At 54.0% G+C, this 21,308-nt stretch overlaps 4 protein-coding genes across 4 annotated transcripts; 3 read left to right on the top strand and 1 right to left on the bottom strand.

The window, feature by feature from the left end:
• Positions 1-265: 265 nt before the first annotated feature.
• CCM_07678 (transcription factor TFIID complex 145 kDa subunit) lies at positions 266-5,051 on the top strand (the record flags this gene model as incomplete). The annotated part of the gene is made up of 5 exons (XM_006672818.1): positions 266-272; positions 799-3,844; positions 4,057-4,113; positions 4,168-4,362; positions 4,952-5,051. 5 exons carry the CDS (start codon positions 266-268, stop codon positions 5,049-5,051), a joined length of 3,405 nt encoding a protein of 1,134 aa, XP_006672881.1.
• Positions 5,052-10,161: 5,110 nt separating this feature from the next.
• On the top strand, positions 10,162-13,268 carry CCM_07679 (SRF-type transcription factor RlmA; the record flags this gene model as incomplete). The annotated part of the gene is made up of 4 exons (XM_006672819.1): positions 10,162-10,232; positions 10,341-11,122; positions 11,220-11,356; positions 11,427-13,268. The coding sequence occupies 4 exons, from the start codon at positions 10,162-10,164 to the stop codon at positions 13,266-13,268; spliced, it is 2,832 nt and encodes a 943-aa protein (XP_006672882.1).
• A 1,012-nt stretch (positions 13,269-14,280) lies between these two features.
• On the bottom strand, positions 14,281-16,068 carry CCM_07680 (LMBR1 domain protein, putative; the record flags this gene model as incomplete). Its single annotated transcript, XM_006672820.1, has 1 exon — positions 14,281-16,068. The coding sequence occupies one exon, from the start codon at positions 16,066-16,068 to the stop codon at positions 14,281-14,283; it is 1,788 nt and encodes a 595-aa protein (XP_006672883.1).
• Positions 16,069-16,680: 612 nt separating this feature from the next.
• CCM_07681 (protein CFT1) lies at positions 16,681-21,097 on the top strand (the record flags this gene model as incomplete). The annotated part of the gene is made up of 2 exons (XM_006672821.1): positions 16,681-20,524; positions 20,583-21,097. The coding sequence occupies 2 exons, from the start codon at positions 16,681-16,683 to the stop codon at positions 21,095-21,097; spliced, it is 4,359 nt and encodes a 1,452-aa protein (XP_006672884.1).
• Positions 21,098-21,308: the final 211 nt, after the last annotated feature.

Here is a 21,308-nt window from a genome sequence, read left to right on the forward strand (position 1 = left end):
AAAAAACTCCCATACAGGCAAGCTCTATTACAACTCTCCAGTGAAACACTCCAGAGCTTGGGAAATGGACTTCCGTCGCCAGTTGGTTTCACCACCGTTTATGCGTCATGCAGCCTCTGTGATAGCTTCTTTCGGCAGTCAAGGTCCACTGCGTAAGGCCGCTTGTTTCCAAGCTCTCGGAATAAAAATTACGAGGATATATCAGTGCTATAGCGTGGCGACTAGACTCGGTCAAAAGCCAAAGATCAAAAATTCCAGGCACATAATGTGCAGTAGAGTCTTATTGATGGTGCGGGACATTCTAGCGCCAAAACAACACATGAATGATGCAGCACAATATTCCATCAAACGCGCCCACCCCACCAGGGCGAGAAAAAAATCACCAGTCAGCAATTTGTTAATATCTTCCTTATTCACTGTTTTCTTGATATTCATTTCTTATTAATTCCTTCTTGATAATTTTTTGATATTTATGCCTCGATATTTTCGTCTTGGTATTTATGATTATGTGCATCTTTCTTCTCTTTCCTATACCTTTACTTTCCTCTCTTCGTCCCCATTCGGCGCCCAGATTTTTGTCACATGGCGCTCCGTATGTCGCCCACTTTTCATGTTTACGTAATCATCGTCATTTCTTGGCAACCTCTCAACTCTTCGAGCTACATACGTGCATCGCAACCTCCACAGACTGTCTGTCACGCGCATTTACGTCCCGTTTTGCCCACAAAGCTTCATTATTCTTCGACCACTCTGAATAGTGCTAAGCGAAACACACCCGATACTCGAATAATGATATAGGCGCCCTTCGCGCAACTCATACCCGGGCTCGCGATAGTGGACGCCGCTTCACGATGCCCGAAGACCAGGATTTCTCCTCATTCAATGAGGACAAGTGGAAGGCGCAAGAATCCGCTGATCAGCGTGAGATCTCGCGCCTTTTGGAGCAGAGCCAGGATGGTTCTAGCGGCGGCTTGAAACTCGATGACACTCCCTTCGATCAAACGAACAAGGCCGACGACGCGGAGGACTTCGAAGACATTAGCGATGATGATCTACCCGATGAGGAGCCTGCAGCCGGTGGCTCGCTTGAGATTCCGTCCCTAACCGATGACGGTGGCACCAGTAACGATGCCGATGATCTTTTTGGTGAAGGTCCGTCCTCGCCTACAGATCCTATCGGAGACCACCCATCTCCCGGCCCACGCGTGCGTGATACCGAAGCTGGTGACGAAATCCAACCAACAGATACGGGATTAAGCTTCTCCGGAATGAACTTCGACCCTGATCCGCACATGTACGGCGCTGCCAACCAAGACCCCGACATTCCTGCTCCTGCCGAAACCGTCGAAGACTTGCTCAAGGAGATGTGGCCCGCGTATAAAAAAGGACGCGTTCTCGTTTGGAGCGAACTATTGCCGCCCAAAAGAGCTACATGGAAGGGGAAGAAGCCGGTTAAGAAGCCCAAGCACCTTGTTACCAGCAAGCTGAGTCTCGACCTTGCGCCAGATGAGGAAAAGCAGTTTCGAATTCCAGGACCAGCAACCACGGGGTCTCTTAAACAGAGGCTTAACGCGTATAACGCCAAGCGTTTAGTTCTCTGCGATAAGGACTCGGCAGAAAACGATGATGAGATAGTTCCGTTTGATATCGACCAAGAATCCGACGGTGAGCCTGTTATGGGCTACACTATGCGCGACATTGAACTGGCCTGTCAAGATTGGGGTAATGATATTGAGGCCATCCAGGAACAGTTCCAAACACGCCTGGCTGCCGAAATTAAAGAGAGCAATCAGATGAGACATGCGAATGCCGATCAGGACGACGAATGGGATGCGGAGTTTTTGCAAGACTTTGCGGAAGACACAAAGAGCCGGCCAAAGAAACGCAAGTTTGTAGCGACAGGTCTTCCCGAGATTCCCCGGTATACTGCGCCATCTTTCGACAATTTCGAGGAAGCGACAAAACGTGGTGCGAAGCGCGTCCACTTGGACATGAGTGATCCGCACCTCTTGATCGAGTCAGATTCGCAAGCCAACGCTAACCGTCCCCGTCAAGATGATAAGAACAAACAGACGGGTGCAGGGCGTTTGGGACGCACCATGGCGCAGCGATTCAATCTTTCCAACGACGAAGCATATGACTTACTCAAAGAAAACCACCAGAGCAAGGTCCGGGCTACTCTTGGCAATATCTCTGTGGAGCACAGTATGCCGGCGATCAAATTGACTTGGCCCTACTACAAGGTGCGGCTACCAGGTACAACGGACGAGTACCATCGCCCTCGCTTCCGTTACAAGAAATTCTCTCATCATACCATCAAATTTGATAAGCCGCAGCACCAAAAGCGCAAGATGATGAAGGGCAAGGCTCATGAAGTTTTCCTGAAGTCAAAAGACCTGACTCTGGGTGATAACTCTACTGCCGTTCTTTTCGAATATTGCGAGCCCAGACCGCGTGTTTTGAACAATTTCGGCATGGGCACCAAGCTCATCAATTACTACCGTCGCAAGGACGAAAAGGACGAAGAGCAGCTACCGAAGTTGGAGCTCGGTGAATATCGTACTCTGTTGCCTGAGGACCGTTCGCCATTCTCACTCTTTGGTACTGTGGATGCCGGCGAGACTGTACCCACGCTACACAACGAAATGTACCGTGCTCCAGTCTTTAAGCATATCCCGAGAACGAACGACTTTTTGGTGGTTCGCAATACAACGGGTGTGGAGGGCTCACGCTGGTATTTGCATAAGATTGATCACATTCATGCGGTGGGACAGGCGTTTCCGTCGGTTGAAGTTCCCGGACCCCATAGTAGAAAGGTCACCAATGCTTCCAAGAACCGTATGAAGATGCTCGCATTCCGCATGATACGCCATAGTCGAACGGATAACTGTCAGCTGTCCGAAATGACCCGACACATCGCAGATTCCACTGATACGCAAAATCGTCAAAAGCTCAAGGAATTCCTACAGTATGACAGAGACAGCGGCGAGAAGGGAATGTGGCGCCTGCGTCCCGGCGAGGTGCTTCCTGATGAAAACGCAATCCGCGCCATGATTAAACCAGAAGATGTCAGCTTGCTCGACGCCATGCAGCTTGGTATCAAGGAACTTGAGGATGCTGGCTATGACCCTCGAAACGCCAACATTGAGGACGAAACTCAGGCAGCTGAGGAAGGCGAGGAAGAGGACGGAGAGGACGACAGCAGCAAGATTACCAAAGCCGCCGCCAAAAAGGCACAGGAGAAGCAGGAGGAGACGCTTGCAGATAAGATGGCACCTTGGAAGACGACCAAGGCATTTATCGATGCTTGCGCTCAGAAGGCGATGCTTCAGCTGCACGGCGAGGGTGACCCAACTGGGCACGGGCTAGGATTCAGCTTCATTCGCACGTCGATGAAAGGAGGATACATCGAAGCTGTTCAGGGACCACTTGCAACCTCTGCTGATGCTATTGAACGTGAGAAGCGAGCGAATGGTGGGCATGCATATAACGTGAAGAAGCAGCAAGCCATGTACGAGGAGGGTATCCGTGAAATCTGGGAGAAGCAAAAGACAACATTGACAGATGGGACCCCACACGACGACAATGACGTTCAACCACAGGAAGACGAAGACGATCGATTCAACGTACAGGCTGCCGCAACTCCAGCGCACTTTGACGACGGAATCAGCCAGATTAGCGGTTTGACTTCATCCAGTCGTCACCAGAAGCGAGCGATCCGGATTAAGCGAGATTACCGACTGCCAGACGGATCAATCCAGACAAGAACAGAAATGGTGTATGACCCGGTTGTCATTTCACAGTATATGAAACGACGAGCAGAAGCGGAATTAGAACTTAAAGAGTATGTCAACCCCCGTTTGGCGATGCTGGGCCTCAGCCCCCGGTATTGGAAGAGATTGACACCCATGACCCGACTTCAATTGCGGAACGGTGTACAACTCAAACAGTTGACAAGCCTGGCAAGGTCCAATTATGGACCTGGTGCCATGGCCGACATGCACAATTTGGCTGGCCTCGAATTCAGAGCCCCTGCTTACAGTTATCTACGTATAGCATCTACAGCGTGCGTCCAACGGGCAATGCCGACCATGACCGTCTTGCAGGCATTAGGTATGTGGTAACTGATGACAATGGGTGTGAGGGTAATTAACAATGTCGGTATAGAATCAAGAGGGAGCTTGAACGACTGGAGAAGAACAAAGCCCGACGACAAGCCCGAGAGCAACAAAAGGAGCTGCACCAAAAAGCAGCTGCTGGCGACGCAGGGTCACCTTCGACCGGAGGAGATAAGATTCCCACCGGCACGACGAGGAAGTGTGCCAATTGTGGCCAGGTTGGGCACATCAAAACCAACAAGAAGTATGGAATTTATTCCCCCTCCCCCACGCCCGTCTTTTGATTGGTGGGTGGCAGCCAAAGGGCCACCAAAAACAGCAGATGCAGGTCAAAGGACCAATACACTCAGTTTCCCAAAGCAGCTGAAGAAATCTATCTCGCAGGCACGACGGCGAGCTGAGCAAGGCGCAAAGCAGGTGATGAATGTGGAGAAGAAGAGAGAGAGAGACGAGAGAGAACGAGAACGAGAAGACCAAAAAAGAGCGCGCAAAGAAGAGGGAGAGTCGCAAAGGGCGGAGAAGGCGAGACGGAGAGACGAGCAGCGGCAGGAAGAGGCGCGATCTCGCGAGGAAGCCCAAGCAAAGAAAGAGGCGGCCAAGTTGGCACGGCAGCAATACAATGCCGAAGCCTCTCTCTCTGCCCAGCGAATCGCGGCCAAGTTTCGAGCGAAATTCATGTTGTGATGCGAAGATTGCTGCTTTGGGAGACACTACTAGCTGCTGCTTATTGCTGACGCGACTCATTTGCTGTTCCCTATGATGTTGCCCCCCTGTGGCCTTGTCATGATGGCTGGCTCAAAGCGAATTATTTGCTAACAAATGCTCCTTTCAAGGTTATGTCCTATGCTCAACGGTACGATGAAGGCGGATACTGCAGCCGAACACGGCGGTTTCGGTAGCTACAATGCCGGCAGTGCAGCTTCACCATCGTGAAGGAGCAGCGATGGCGGACGGACGAACGAGGTACGATTTGCCAGGAGCTGGAGGTGTAATAGCGGTACATACGGAGGTGTTTGATTGATATTTTTTTGGTCTCTCAAGGTTTGGTGTTTGGCGTACGTATACAGACAGTGACGACATGAAGTTGAGCTACATTGTCGCTTTCGTGGCCCAAGGAGAATGGGTTTTGTTCCGGGCAAATTTCAGCGAGTGCTATAAAAATAGCGTAGTGGAGTTGATATTGATGAAGGGAATCAAACGCCATTGCGGTTGCATCGAGACGAAGGCGAGGCATTAGAGCAAACAATGGTGACGTTTTAGAGGAGCAAGGGCTCGACGGAGCAAATGAGACGAAGAAACAGGCAGGAGACGAGAATAGAATGCGGACTCAGTCTGTGCCCTACCGTGTTTGATGATGGCGACTAGCGCGAATCATGCATTGTAGAGCGGGTGGATTTTTCGGAGGAGGGTGATGTGAGATGATGTGATGTTGAAGATGGACTTGATTCGGCGATTGGAGGTGATGAGGGCGGTGGGGGGTTCTACAGGGGCTGTGTAGGATATTTTCTTGGGTGGAAGCCACGCGTCAAGTGGGATGCCAAGCAAGTAAGTGATGCAAGACGCAGAGGGGAGAGGCGATGGGTGTGAGGTCTGATGAGGGAACGGTAAGAGAAGAAGAATGTTTTCGTGGGGGGTTGTGTCATTGTGAGTGGGTTTTTCGGTGATGTTGATGCACCGCCCAGCAAAGTGTGTACATGCATGCATACAGACCTAGGTACCCGTATGGGGTACGGATCATCTGTATTACAGATTTCCTCTTCACATACAAGCCAAGTTGTTATTTTTAGAACCCCTGCGCCGCTCGCTCGTCGGCGCATGTCGCATGCAACCCCGGGTATCGCGCCCCGGGGAAACGAAAAAAACCGGGGGGTGGATTCATGCGCACGCCGAGAGGGTGACGAGGTGAGAAACAAGGGCAAGGGCAAGAGGAATAGGAACCCAACTAGGCTTCTGCATGTGGTTTTGGCTTTGCCCTCTTGGGAAGCGTGAGATGGATATGTGGCATGTTGGGAAGTAAAGAGAGCAGTGACATGGTCGGGCATGGTCGGACAGGGTTCGCAAGTCTAGAGGGAAAGGCGTGACAGCTGCCCCAAAACATTATGCAGAGTGTTTCCATGTGTAGTGGCATTGTTTCTCTACTATGGTATTTTTTCATTTTTTCATTTTTTCATTTTTTTATTTTTCCCTTTTTCTTAGTTGCTAGACTCCAAGAGTCTAGATGGAATGGCGTCGGGGATATAGGGTACGTGCCATGTTCCCCCCAAAATGTTGTCCTGGTGTTTCTTGGCAGTATATGTAGACTAAAAAAGCAACAAGTCCTCCTGACTGGGCCCTCTGTCTGTGTCTAATCTGTACGATTCCATCCACTGTGACTACAGAGCTTGCTTTGCTACGACGACAAAACAAGTCGAGGTCACTGGTGCGGGGGCCAACCCTGCCCCTGTTCGGCGCCCCCACCCTGCTGCCGCGTGTAGCTATTGTTAGAAATAGAAAATCAAGAGAAGAAATGGAGTCGCGCCCAACAACCAAGTCGGTCGATGTATGCTGCATCTGCATGTAAGCGAGGGGGAGAAGGAGGAGAAGGAGGAGAGGGGCGATAGATCATAGCACAGCAAGAAAGCAAGCAACATGCGACGCTGCCCGGCTCACACATGGGCGTCACCCACCCTGCCTAGTCCAACCTTTGGTACGACGACTGATGCGAAAAGCCTCGATCCCGAGTCCAGATGGCAGATGGGACGGAAGAGAAGCCAAAATGGCATTGCCCTGCGAGACGGTCAAATTAGACTCTTGATGGGGGAATTGACGAACTGGAATCTGCAGTATCATGTGCCCGGTAGTTAGTGCCGCGTGCTCGTCTTGACAGCTGCCACGCTCCACGTTGCATCTTGATGATGCGCAACAAATATAGAATATTAGCACCCATCTCTCTTGCATCTCTGCATGACGAGACCGCTTCCAATGATGGCCCGGGTTACCCCACCACCTGGCAGCCATCTTTTTATCGCGGCGGCGCTGCTCCGGACTAACAATGGTCGAGCTGGAATGTAATGGCCAATCGAGGACGAGGAATGCACCATATGTGGAGGAGCGTTTTGAGACACAATTCCGGCTTCATTCTTGAGAAGTGGTGCATGCGTATCAGATGACCTCGTGGTAACTACATGGACCAATGAAAGGAAGAGGCACAAGTACAGGAAGAGAAGCACCGCTCTCCGGCAAACTGTCCCCTTGCATTTATCTCATGCTTCTTCTCCCATGTGGTTCCTAATCTTGTCCCATGCCACAAGGCTAGTGCTACATGCCAACAGCGACTCTGGCTAGCTAGTTACCTTGCTACCTTGGCTAAGCGAGGCGGTGCCACAAAGGCAGGCAAAAGATGAGATTGTGGGCAACCGGAGAGGGAGTGGCGCTGTGTGTCTCGGATAACTACTAGTTGGAACAAGAGATGCCAAAAAAGTCTCGAACCACACACGCAGCATCCGTACGCAGTGGGGAGGGGTCTTTTCGGGGGATGAGAAACAAGCATGGCACGGGCTGTTCACGCCGCCCGGCGATCTAGATGTGCGAGGGTTGTCTTGGACTTCTTGGCCCGGCTGAGCACTGAGCAAAAAAAATGTCTTTCTTGTTGGACCCGATGGAGGATGGGAACCCACGCGGTGGCTCGCCCGTCGCCGCTTTTGGCAGCGAAACAAGACCTTTTGGGCCACGTTGATTCCCTAGTAGGGCAGGTTTTTTTTTCTTTGCTGGGCTCCGGAAGATGAGCAGGAGAAAAAAAAAAGGCGTTGGCGCTAGTTAATGTAGCATCGCGACCGGCGTCGATGTGGAGAGAAACGGCGTGGGCAGCAATAGCCGACGCAGAGCATATTGTCTAGTTACTGGTACCATGCATTCAATTAGCTTTTGGCACGAATCTTGCCTTGTCGGAGGCCGTCGACAAAGTACACACAACACACAATGGCCGGCAATCAAGGACTGGGAATGGAGATCACGATTCAGTCGTGGTTGGCGTCTCCATCACTCTGTTGAGGCGCTTGAGTTTGGGTTTTGTTCTCTCTGCCCACAGCGGCGGCGGCATTGCCGAGGACGACGTGGGTTAGGTAGATCCATTGCTTGGGCCCCAGAAGGATAACTAACTAGTTGGCCCGCCGGATAGTTGGTGATGGGACTGATAGTTTGTGTGAATCGTCGCTCGAGACACAAGGCTGGCCCTGTTTATTTTCGTGCGGATACGGCTATGGGCTTTGGGTAATCAAAAGCCTAACTAGCTAACTAACTATGGCCTGGCAGGACCGCGTCATGAACCTGGGTTGGTGGCTGAGAGCCTGATAGGTAACTCGAACGATTACCCTAGTTACCCGTAACTAGGGAGGGGGGCAAATGAGTGCTTTGCAACGGCGACTGTGTCAAGTCGGCATGATGCCCACGCGAGAGAGTTTCAGCAACGTCGGCCGAAGAAAGAGAGGTCCAACAACAAGTCTGCTGGTCGTAAGAAACAACTTGTCATTGCTAATAAACATGACGTTGCCCAAGTCGATTGATTTGTCTGTGGCAACAAAGATACTCTATTAGTTAATAAACAACGGGCTACCTGACACTGGCCCGTAACGAATGATAATTTGCCCCTCCACTTGCAGCATGCTTTTCAGGTGGCCACCGTCGTAGGCGCAGAGGGATGTGAATGCATGCTGGAGATTAGTTCACTAACTACAGAGAGGACCGGGAACAGCCCCAAAACTGAAAGAGGCAGGTCGATTTTTGCCCTCTTTTTCAATTTCATCTGCCCTCTCTCACTATTCGTCCGCCCAGCTATTGCCTGGAGGCTAGGTCCACAAGGGCTGCAGACGACTTGTTGCTAGACCCAAGGCATGTCTCAGTCCTCTCAGACAATGGTGAATGAGTGGGAGGGGGGAATAAGAAACGCATACCATTCATTGTATGAGTGAAATTCAGAGTGATGCTTTCAAGACGCGAGATTGCTCAGGTTGAGTAGGGCCGAGCGAGAAGTCTGGTAGTTATGCGTCGGTAGCGCAAAAGCCCTGCATCTAGTGCATGATTTTTCCATCTCTATTCAGTGCTGATGGCCATCATGTTTGCTTTAATTCGTAGTTTTTGAAACAATCAAATGGGCATGTTTCTTCCACCTTGTCCTTTCTTTCCCTTTTTCTCTCAATCACCTCTTCTTCTCTCTCATTTTAGTTATTTCTCCAATATTCGTTCCGACATGATGGCGCGCTGTGGCTGAGGACGACTGCGGCTCGCTGGCCACGGCGCTTGCTAGGGCCGTCCAGTTGGTCCGCTGTGTCGTTTAGCGGGGATCCCCCCTGTAAGCCCACTGCAATACCACCCACCGACTTTGTCCGTGGCGCTTTTGTGTGTGTGTGCGTCTTGTAATACGGAGTACTAACTCGTAGTAATAAGTAATAACATGGTTACTGGGCTGTTATTTCCAGTGTGCAACGCGAGAGAGAAGGAAAAAGAGAGGTACCGGCAATATTGGTTACCGTGGCTGACATGATCATGTTGGTCAGTGATTCGGTGTATTGGTACTAGCGAACATGACAGAGGCACATACATGACAGAGATATGCGAGGCCACCGTCTTGGTATTGTATCATGTGTATCACGTCGTTATCATATTTCCACTTGATTATCTAGTTATTCATCTTGAAGCTGCTGTTGTCAGTCCCCAACAAGGCCAGCTGAGGCCCACGTACTGGGACACCGTACGGATTACAGGGTTGAGGGTGAACGGTCAACGGTCCCACTAATAACCCCGGGAGCACTTGGCAGGATTAGTTAGTACTAATTACCTAGGTACTCTGTTGGTAGGTACAGGCACCTAGGTACCTCGTAGGTAGGAGGCAGTGATCAAGTTATGCTCCCACGACGGCACCTGCGCACTTTTGTTTCAATTGACTTTTGCAACAGCGTCCCAAGCCACTCATACATAACCTGCCTTGATAATTGCTGGCATCTGTGCCCTTGCAGAGGATCCGCGTAGCGTCGCCCCCGCTGCTTTTAGCAGCTCCCCTGTAACTAACATGTACCCTTTATGGATGCTCCGTCCCATTATACGGAGAAAACGGAGCCACCTTGTTACCCTCTGTCCAGTGTCCAGTTTAGTCCAGTTTAACTAACCCCCCCCTTCCCGCCCACCCCCATCCATCCTGCTTGTTCTTTTTTTTTTTAAACCTCCTCCCATGAACTGAACACGATCAAGGTCTATTATTAGAACCCTCCAACGCCAGATCCAGCCCCATCATCCTGCACGACCAGTCCGCGTTCTCTCCTCCGGCCAGCTTCCTATTCGGCCAACTGTGATAGCTTCATCCGCTGGATCGCGGTGCCTGCCGTCGTTCTTGTCGCCTTTCCTGCCGCCTCCCACAGTGTGTGTCCCCCTCGTTTTTTGCGCCGTCGCCGCCGTCGCCGCAGCACCGCCGCCGCCGCCGCCTCTGCTTGTTTGCGCACCCACCCTCCTCGCCGTTGCATGCCCGACTGCCCTGCCCTCGACGCCTTCCCAGTCTCTGGCCCGCGTCTGTCGCCGTTGCAAACCAACGCTCCTCGCTCCTGCGGCCATCACATCCCCGCCGACCTCGCCCCAGGTCCAGGGCTTCGCCGCCAGCCTTGCGACTGCCCATAGGCCCACTCCTCACTCCTCCTCTGGCCGTTTGCTTCCCTCATCCAAATACAAACCCCCCCGCCTCAACCTCCCCTCGGCGTCTCTTTCCATTCGTCACTACTGCGCCTGTGCTGCATCCAGTCTGTCACCTACTGCAGGCGCCTCGTCGTGGCTTGACCTCGCTTGCAATCGACAACCTCCGCGTCCATCCGCCCCCTCCCGTTGCGACTCGGCCAACAACACACTTAAACTCGGCGCGTGCGCCCTCCTCTCGCCGGTTCCCTGCTCATCACTTCTCTTCGCTGCTTCTCATAGACATCCGCTACCATGGGTCGCAGAAAAATCGAAATCAGGGCCATCAAAGATGACCGCAACCGCTCAGTGTATGTCTGCTGCTTGGTCCCTGCCTAAACTCCTCCCGCCTTGACTCCCGTATACTAACCAACATGCCGCGCTATAGTACTTTTCTGAAGCGCAAAGGTGGTCTCTTCAAGAAGGCTCACGAGCTCTCCGTTCTTTGCTCTGTCGACGTCGCCGTCTTCATATTTGGCAACAACAAGAAGCTCTACGAATACTCTTCTGCCGACATGCATGATCTCATTACCCGCCACCAATACGTAAGTCTCCTTCCCTGCCCTTCTACCCCTCTCCCCTTTGCCATTGCTTATGCCGCTAACCACCTTGCAGCATGGCGGTCCCAACGAGCACAAAGGCCCAACCGACTTTGCCGGCGCCGACGACGGAGACGAAGACGAGGACGGCGATGCGACGCCCCCCAGAGGCCACGAAGAGGCCCAGATGATGCCTCCGCAATATCACCCTCAGCATGGCCATTTCCCGCCGCAAATACGTCACCACACCGCTTCAGCTTCTCCACCTGTTCCCAACGGCGGACCTTTCCCCGGCCATCACGCTCACCATCTTCCTCCTCGCGGCCACTCGCCACACCCGCCCATGGGACGCCCCGATGCGAGAAACGACGGCCGTCGTGTATCCTCTAGCATGATCCCTCCTCCAGCGCCTGGCCCCCATCCCGGCATCACATATATGCCCGCACCTCCCATTTATAACGGTCCGACGGCTCCCTCGCAGCCTATGATGCACTCTCACGGAGCCCAGTATTATTCCGCGCAGCCGCAGCACCCCCATCAACCACCGCCTCCTCAAGCCTATGCTGACGATCGTCGCCCACCTCAACCACACTCTCAGCAATCGCACTCTCAGCAATCGCATTCTCAGCAATCGCATTCTCAGCAATCGCACTCTCAGCAATCGCACTCTCAGCAGCCACACTCTCAGCAACCACACCATCAGCAATCACACCCTCAGCAATCACACTCTCAGCAGTCACACCCTCAGCAGCCTCACGCTCAGCAGCCTCATCCCGGATACACGCCTCAACCACCGCCTCAACAGACGCAAGCACCGTTCCCGCCTCAGCCATCATCCCAAGCCATGTCTATGCCTCCACGTCCGGATATCCAACAGCCAACAACCATGCCGCATCCTCCACCGCCAGATCGTCGGCCCATGGAATCCCAGCCACCGCACTTGAGAGAGGTAGCCCTCGAAATGGATGCTCGTCATCCACCGTCACTCAACACGGACTCTGCTATCAAAAAGCTACCGCAAAGGAGATCGCACAGTATCTTTACGCCTGTAGAAGAGAACCGATCCATTCTGGGGCAACATTCTAAACTGTTCAGTACAGAAGAGTCCACCATTAAAGAAGAGCCTACCAGTCGTTCTCAGTCTGTTGACGCCGGGGCTCCTATGCGGACGTCACCACCGCTGCCACGCTCGCACAGCTCCATGGACAAGTCACGAAATGTTTCCTTGCCCGACGTAACCTTTGCGCCGCCATCACGGACCAACAGTGTGACGGGAGGCCCCTTGTCTGCCAGACCTCGCGGTCCCAAGCTCACCGTGCAGATCCCCGATGGGGGCTCCGAGCAAAGCGGAAGTGCCGTTACCGCAGAATCTAGCTCACCGCGCAATCCTGCAGATACCCCAACGCACACGCAAAGGCGGCATGGCTCCATCGTATTGCCGCCGCCCTCTCCATCGACTTCCGCACTCTTGTCTGCCGGAGCCACGGGGCCGCCGAATCCATTTGCGAGACCGCCGCCGGTGAACCCTCAAGGAATCGGCAATGGTGTCCCCACCAAGAACGATACACCACAATCTGCACTTCCATCGAGGTACCTCAACGGCGACTTCCTCCCCAGCCCGAGCAGCTTCTATCCGGAATGGAATTACAAGGCTAGCGACAGCAACACCCTTCCCAGCCCGCTCAACTTTTCCACACCCGTCGTAGGCTCTGGACCCAGCTTCCTGACCCAGGATCAGAGCCACACGGCCATGTCATCAGCATCGACTGCAACCTCGTCGTCTATGACTGCAATAGCTAGCGCGCCTGATAGTCTCAAGTCTCGAGAAGCGATGAAACGAAAGAGTGAAGGCTCCGCGACCTCGAGCACGAGCAGCCACGGGCCGCCGACAGAGGCCAAACGAGTCAAGGTTGAATAACGGCCGATTCCAAGTTGCTTTCAATGCACGTTCCTTGCTTTGATTTGTGAGCAAAGCACACCTGCTGGGAAATCACTGCTCTTGGTCTATATTGTCCTGCTCGGAATACAGCCCAATTGCGCTTTTCGTCCTTTGCCATCTATTTGTGTTTTGATTACGGCATTTTTACTGATACCCGCGCCGTTCGGACGACGCCTATATACGTGCTGTGGACGAAGTCCGCTTGAGAAACGCTCACGATTTCCTTTCCGTATACACCTCGATATACTTTATTGTATGGACTGCTCTGTTCTGCAACATTCATTTCTGTCTCCCTTTTTTGTTATGTCTTTGGAAAGACGTCAACTTCACCGATGAGAAAGGTTCCTTGTTTCACTCGCCCATTTGGTTTATTTCTTTTGTATACTTTCGGGGCATCTCAATATACTGCATTTGTTTCTATGATTTTTGTTTTTTTATTTTTTTGATTCTTTTCGATTTGGTTCTTTCGGAGGTGTTTGATTTGCATGTATCTGGCAGGGATAGATGAGTTGGGACGCCCCAAAAGGGGGACCATGGCGACATTCCGTGCGTACGTACTCCCAATGTAGGAAAGAATAAAACGCGTCGCATTCGATAGCTAGACGGGATAAGCCTGAAGTTAAACAATGCCAGGAAAAACCATACATTACAATGCCGTTGCTACAGAACGTATGTGCTATTGGGGTGCAATTGAAGGCATGCTTGATCAATTTACCAGAAAGTCGAATTCAAAACACCTATATACAAGAGACCGTGAACGTTTAGCAAGCGGTAGAAAAAAAAGACAAACAAAAAGAATAATAGACTCCCAGCCAACGCCTTTGATATCCATAATGAAAAAAATACACATGTTCCTTTATCCTCGTATAGCCAACTTGGCTTGTTTCCGTCCTTGAGCCTTCCTTTTCCAGTCCGATTTAATGATGCAAATGTTGTTCAACCTAAAATATAGTGATACACGGAAGAGAAGAAGCGGCAAGTGTTGCCTCTTTTACGCGTTGGCCGTGCCGTAGCTGCGATTATTGTTGCTGCTGGTGTTGTTGCGCGCGTCCTCCCAGCTCGCAGCGAATCGCCGGCCTGTGGCTGCCAGGAGGCTCTCCTCCTCGTCCTCTTCAGCATCCTCGTCCAATTCGGCGAGGTTGACGCGGGGCGTGCGGAAGATGGCGGTGACGAGCACGACGAGGAAGATGGCGAGAAACGCAAACTGTCCCCAGAAGGCGACGATGCCAAAAAATGGCCACGTGATGGTGATGCGGTTGAGAAAGGTTGACAGGACCGAGGGGGTGCAAGCGTGGGCGGCGAAGGGGTACTCGGGTGACTGGGCGCAGGGGAGCACGCTGTCCGGGCTGGAGCGGCAGTCGGGCGGCTGACCGGGGTGGGTAGGCTCAAGGCTGCAAAAGGTCTGAGTGCCAAAGGCTGCGTACTGCGGGGCGACAAACATGGCGACGGCGTAGTTGATGGCGAGGGTGATGAGGCCGAGCATGACGGTGGCGATGAGAAGGGCCTGAGGCGCGGTACGGCCGCGGCGGATCTGGAAGATGCGGATCCAGAGGAAGCGGATGCCGACGGTGGCGATGCCGGAGATGGAGCTGCTGAAGAGGTGCAGGACGAGCAGGGCCATGAGGACGTAGTCGACGGGGAAGACGCGGGCGGTCTTGACAAAGATCCAGTTGATGGGCTGGAAGACGCGGATATGGCCCAGGATGTAGCCGCAGCGCTGCTTGCAGACCGAGTGGGTGGCCTTGTCGATGCCGGTGATGAGCATGGAGACGGCGATGAGGACAGAGAGGACGAGGAGGGCGATGCCACCGATCATCTTGACGGGCCGGAAGAAGGCACAGACCTGGAGCCAGACGTGGTAGAGGCGACTGTGACCCTCACCCTGGGCCTCGGCGGCGAGGCGCTCGCGGCGGACGAGGGTCTGCTCCTCGCGGACGAGGGCGTCAAGCTCGCGGCGGTCCTTGCGGGTCATGCTGCCGTCGTCGCGGCCGGCGTAGCGCATCTCGAGTTGGCGGCGGCGCTCGCGATTCTGCTCGAGCTGCGAGGCCGTGGTGGCGGAGAGCTGGGGCGCCGAGACGCGAGGCGCCGACTTGATGAAGGAGATGGGCATGAGGGCGAGGCCGGCGCTGGTGTAAACGATGTAGAGGAGGGTGCCGAGGGTGACGAGCAAGCCGAGCGCAAAGGTGAGGGCCTTTTCGCCATTGTTCTGTGCGATGAGATGTTGGTAGTAGGAATCGAGGTGGCGCCAGCTCGTACCCGGATCACCGCGGCCAGCGGCGGGCACGAAGAAGCCGACGAGGAAGAGGACGACGACGAGGGCGAGGAAGAATAGGGTATATTTGGCGGCGGCCCAGAGGCGGGAGCGCCAGGTGCGGCCCTCCTCCTCAAACTCAATCTCATCGTACTCTTCGTACCAAAAGTAGGCAAAGGGGATGAGCAGTAGGCAGAGGAGGGCGTCGACGCTGTAGAGTGTGTAGTAGAGGACCTGGAGGGCGCGCAAGAGGGCGGCGACGCGCGCCGGCGTGGCCCAGGGCTTCTTGACGCCGAGCGGAACGGAGCCGGTGGCGGAGACGAGAGCAATGTCGACGGGCAGCAGGAGCACGGTGGCGAGCAGGGCCGTGAGGCTGACAATGGCGACGATGCTGACGACGGCGGAGCGCTCGCGCGGCGTCTGCCAGGTAAATGTGGTGATGACGGCGGCGATGAGGCAAAAGACGACGGCGCAGGTGTAGGCCACCCAGATCAGGCTGGTCTGGATCAGACCCGCGTCTGCCAGCATGGTCTTGGGAGTGGTGACGTCGGCGCAGTTGGGAAAGCTGGCTGGGTGCTGCGGCTGGGTTTCTAGTGCTTGGGTTCGATGGAGGCTGTAGACGGACGGAGGGAGACTGGTTGAGGTGAGTATGGACTGGATGAGTGTCCCAGCGGCGGTGATGGGATGAGAGAGAGTCGTGGATATTTCGTGACGCAATTATCGAATGCCGACCATGGAAGCTTGCATAAGTGAGCATCGTTAGTGCATAACGGTTGCTACTGTCACCTGTGCAACAGCCAAACCAAACTGGGCATTTATTGGTTGGAGCTGTCTCAGCCCCAAGACACTGTACTTCTTAGTGCACCTAGTGCCCCAAACAGCGCCGGATGCCCTGGAATTCATTCAGGTCGCTAGGCGGATCAATCCACCGCCGTCCCGAAAGCTCCAGCCTCAAACTCAGCCATACCTAGCCAGCCGCGCCACACACGCACTAGCTGCTACTAGCTGCTGGCTCGCATCTCGCGGGAACTTTTCGACGAATCTGCCATCGCAACACTCACGAAACCCTGCGATAAGCAATCACAACACCCACCCTCCAATTCGACTCGCCGGTCGGCGAGCGAGAATGACATTGCCGCAATGCAGGTCTACACGGAGCTTGTGGCGCCATCGGCCGTCACCCATTCCCTGAGCCTGTCCTTGACGTCGGCCACCTCGAGCAATCTCGTCGTCGCAAAGGGCTCCCTCCTGCAAATCTTTGAGACGCGTACCATTGCCGCCGAGCTCGACCGGCAAAACCAGACCCAGCAAGTACCGCCGGTGCCGGCCGCCGCCGCCGAGCCTGACTTTGACGTCCGCGGCGGCCACGACGACGACGCGCTCGAGGCCTCCTTCTTCGGCGCCGCCGAGGCGCCCCTGCTGCTGCGCGACCGCTCCCAGCACACCAAGCTCGTCCTCGTCGCCGAGTTGCCCGTCGCCGGCACCATCATCGGCCTCGCCCGCCTCAAGCTGCCGCACACCTCGTCGGGCGGCGAGGCTCTCCTGCTGGCCTACCGCGGCGCCAAGATGTGCCTGACCGAGTGGAACCCGCGCCGCGCCGCGCTCGAGACCGTCTCGATACACTTCTACGAAAAAGACGAGCTGCAGGGAGCGCCTTGGGAGCTGCCCTTTGGCGAGTATGTCAACTACCTCGAGGCCGACCCCGCTAGCCGCTGTGCGGCCTTCAAGTTTGGCAGCCGCAACTTGGCCATCCTGCCCTTCCGCCAAGCTGAGGAGGATCTCGAGATGGAAGACTGGGATGAGGCGCTGGACGGGCCCAAGCCGCCCAAGGAAGCGTCTCTCGCGACCAACGGAGATGCCAACGGAGATGCCAACGGAACCCAGTCGCAGCATTCACCCTCCTTTGTACTGCGACTGCCTCTCCTCGACCCAACGCTTCTGCACCCAGTCCACCTCGCGTTCCTCCATCAATACCGAGAGCCTACGTTTGGTATTCTATCTTCTGCGCAATCTACCTCCATCGCTCTAGGGTTCAGGGACCACTTGACGTACAAGGTTTTCACCCTGGACCTGAAACAGCGTGCTTCCACTACCATTTTATCAGTCACCGGTTTGCCGCAAGACCTCAGCCGCGTTATCCCGCTGCCCACCCCTGTGGGCGGTGCTCTTCTCGTTGGCGCAAACGAACTTATCCACATTGACCAATCTGGTAAAGCCAATGGCGTTGCGGTGAACCCCATGGCACGACAAATGACCTCCTTCAGTCTAAACGACCAGTCTGAGCTCAACTATCGTCTGGAAGGATGCGCAATTGAACCCGTTTCCATGGAAAGTGGCGAGCTCCTCCTCATTCTCAACGACGCCTCGCTAGCCATCGTCTCGTTCAAGATTGACGGACGCACAGTCTCTGGAATCAGCCTGGTCCCTGTTTCGCAGGAAAATGGCGGAAACTTGCTCAAGAGCCACGTATCTTGCATTTCTCGAATCGGCAAGTCGTCCATGTTTATTGGAAGCGAGTACGGCGACTCTGTTGTACTAGGGTGGTCAAGGAAGCAAAGCCAAGAAAAACGCAAGAAGTCGAGAGTATTGGATGCAGAACTGGCCCTCGATGTAGACGATATTGACCTTGATGACTTTGACGAAGATGACGATTTGTACGGCACGGAATCGACTGCCGCAAAACCATCCCTAGCCACCAACGGAGTGACAAAAGGCGGCGAGCTGATCTTTCGCCTACAAGATTCTTTGCTATGCCTCGCGCCGATCCACGACGTTGCCCCGGGTAAAGCAGTGTTCCCACTGGACAGCGAAGAGGTAGTTCTGCGGGATGGCGTCACATCAGAACTGCAGCTTGCGTGCGCCGTTGGTCGAGGAAAGGCTGGTGCCATTGCTATTTTAAACCGCGAAATCCAACCCAAGGTCATCGGAAGATTTGAGTTTCCGGAGGCTCGGGGGTTCTGGACCATGTGTGTCAAAAAGCCGTTGCCGAAAGCTCTCGGCTCCAATGCTGTCGTCAGCAGCGAATACGACAGCATGGAGTTATATGACCGATTCATGATTGTTGCCAAGGTCGATTTGGACGGCTACGAAACGTCGGATGTTTACGCCCTGACAGACGCTGGTTTTGAGAGCTTAAAAGATACAGAATTCGAGCCAGCAGCAGGCTTCACAGTCATGGCGGGCACTATGGGGAAGCAAATGAGAATCATTCAGGTATTGAAATCAGAAGTCCGATGCTATGATGGGGATCTAGGCCTGAGCCAAATTCTGCCCATGATGGACGAGGATACAGGGGCAGAGCCAAGAGTGGTCAGCGCAAGCATTGCTGACCCATACCTGATGGTTATCCGAGACGACAACAGCATCTTCATTGCCAAGATTGATAGTAATGATGAGCTAGACGAAGTTGAGAAGGACAAAGGCCCCCTTGCCTCGATTAAATGGCAAACGGGTTGCCTATACGCCGATCATGATGGACATTTCCAACCTAAACAGCCCGATGAGGGAAGTAGCCCGAGAATCTTGATGTTCTTGATGAGCACAACCGGCGCTCTGCACATATATGACTTGGACAACCTCTCAGAACCAGTCTATGTTGCAGAAGGCCTGACCTCAACGCCCCCTTTTCTATCTGCAAACTTTACTGGCCGCAAGGCTGCTGCGAAGGAAACACTGACTGAAATTCTCGTTGCTGATCTTGGCGACGTGGTCGCCAAGAGCCCATATCTCATTCTTCGCCACGACACTGATGACCTAACTCTATATGAGCCTGTGCGATACCATGAACCGAACAGTAGCTCAGCACCGCTCTCAGATACATTATTCTTCAAAAAGTCGACAAACTCTACTATAGCAAAAAGCGCGCCAGCTTCCGACAAGGAAGATGATGAAACACAGCAAAAGCGCTTCGTTCCGCTTCAACTCTGCGCCAATGTTGGCGGCTATAGCGCAGTGTTTCTATCTGGTGACTCGCCTAGCTTTATTCTCAAATCGGCAAAGAGCATACCTCGCATTGTTGGTCTCCAAGGCCAAGGCGTGCAGGGCATGAGCACCTTTCACACAGAAGGCTGCGACCGGGGTTTTATTTATGCTGATACCAAAGGTATTGCCAGAGTCAGTCAGCTGCCCACGGATACCAACTACGCGGAACTGGGCATCTCAGTCAAGAAGATTCCGCTGGATTGCGACGTGAACAGAGTCTCGTTCCACTCACACACTGCAACGTATATCGCTGCTTGCTCAACACGGGAGCCGTTTGAACTGCCCAAAGACGATGACTATCACAAAGAATGGGCTAGAGAGACTGTTAACTTTGCGCCAACTATGCCGCGAGGTATTTTGAAGCTCATTAGCCCTGCAGCGTGGACAGTCATTCACAGCCTGGATCTCGAATCGTGCGAAACGATTGAAAGCATGATGGCACTTCACCTTGAAATATCCGAGGAAACCAAAGAGCGACGTATGGTTGTTGCTGTTGGCAGCGCGATTTGCAAGGGAGAAGATTTGCCTACACGTGGCCGCGTCCAGGTTTTTGACATTGTCACCGTCATCCCCGAACCGGGGCGGCCAGAGACAAACAAGAGACTGAAGCTCCTGGCCAAGGAAGAGCTGCCGCGTGGTGGCGTCACCTCGCTGTCCGAAATCGGCACTTCTGGTCTGCTGCTCATTGCGCAGGGCCAAAAGTGCATGGTACGAGGTCTGCGCGAAGACGGCGGACTGTTGCCTGTCGCCTTTTTGGATATGAACTGCCACATTCTGGGTGTACGTGAGCTGCGCGGTACTGGCCTGTGCCTCATGGCCGATGCCTTTAAGGGCATGTGGTTTGCGGGCTACACGGAGGAACCGTACACCTTCAAGGTGCTCGGAAAGAGCGGCGGTCAGATTCCAATGCTTGTGGCAGACTTTTTGCCGGATGGTGAGGACCTGAACATGATTGGCGTGGATGCAGATGGTGACTTGCACGTCTTCGAGTTTAACCCTGATCGTATGTTCTCCCTGTGTCTGCCAAGAACTCCTTGATTCCTTTACTAATCATTTCGTAGACCCCAAGTCGCTTCAAGGCCATCTTCTCCTGCACCGCACGACCTTCTCCCTGTCACCCAACGAGCCCACCACGACGGTGCTCCTCGAGCGCACCATCCCCGCGTCGCAGCCTCAGCCGCAGGGCACCACCGGCGCGGAGACGCCACACACGCTGCTGCTGAGCTGCCCGACCGGCCAGCTGGCCGCGCTCACGCCGCTCAGCGAGTCGGCCTACCGCCGGCTGCTGTCACTGGCGAACCAGCTGATGCCCGCGGTGGTGCCGTACGGCGGCTTGCACCCCAAGGCGCACCGGCTGCCCGAGGGCCGCGGGGCGCAGAGCCACGCGCGCGCCGTCGGCGTGGAGACGGCAGCGTCGGGCCGCATGATTGTCGACGGCGCGGTGCTGGCGCGCTGGACGGAGCTCGGCGCGGCCAAGAGGGCCGAGATGGCTACCAAGAGTGGCTACGACGACTTGAACGAGATGAGGGACGAGCTGGAGGGCGTGCTGGGGTGGTCGGGCATGGCGTACTTTTGAGGAGAGCTTTCCATTGTTATAAAAAGGAATGTCATGAGACAGGAAAAATATGTATTTCTTTGGTGAATAATTGGCGCATGTATACGAGCAAACAGGTATTCCCGACCATGAAGATGCCTGACTATTTCTCAGTATTATCACTATTTTTGATTGGAATGATTCCTGAGATTCAAGTTCAAGAAGACCTGTGTTCAACAACGCCATACAACTT

This window comes from Cordyceps militaris (genome assembly GCF_000225605.1).
Source record: "Cordyceps militaris CM01 unplaced genomic scaffold CCM_S00006, whole genome shotgun sequence".
NCBI lineage: Eukaryota > Fungi > Ascomycota > Sordariomycetes > Hypocreales > Cordycipitaceae > Cordyceps > Cordyceps militaris.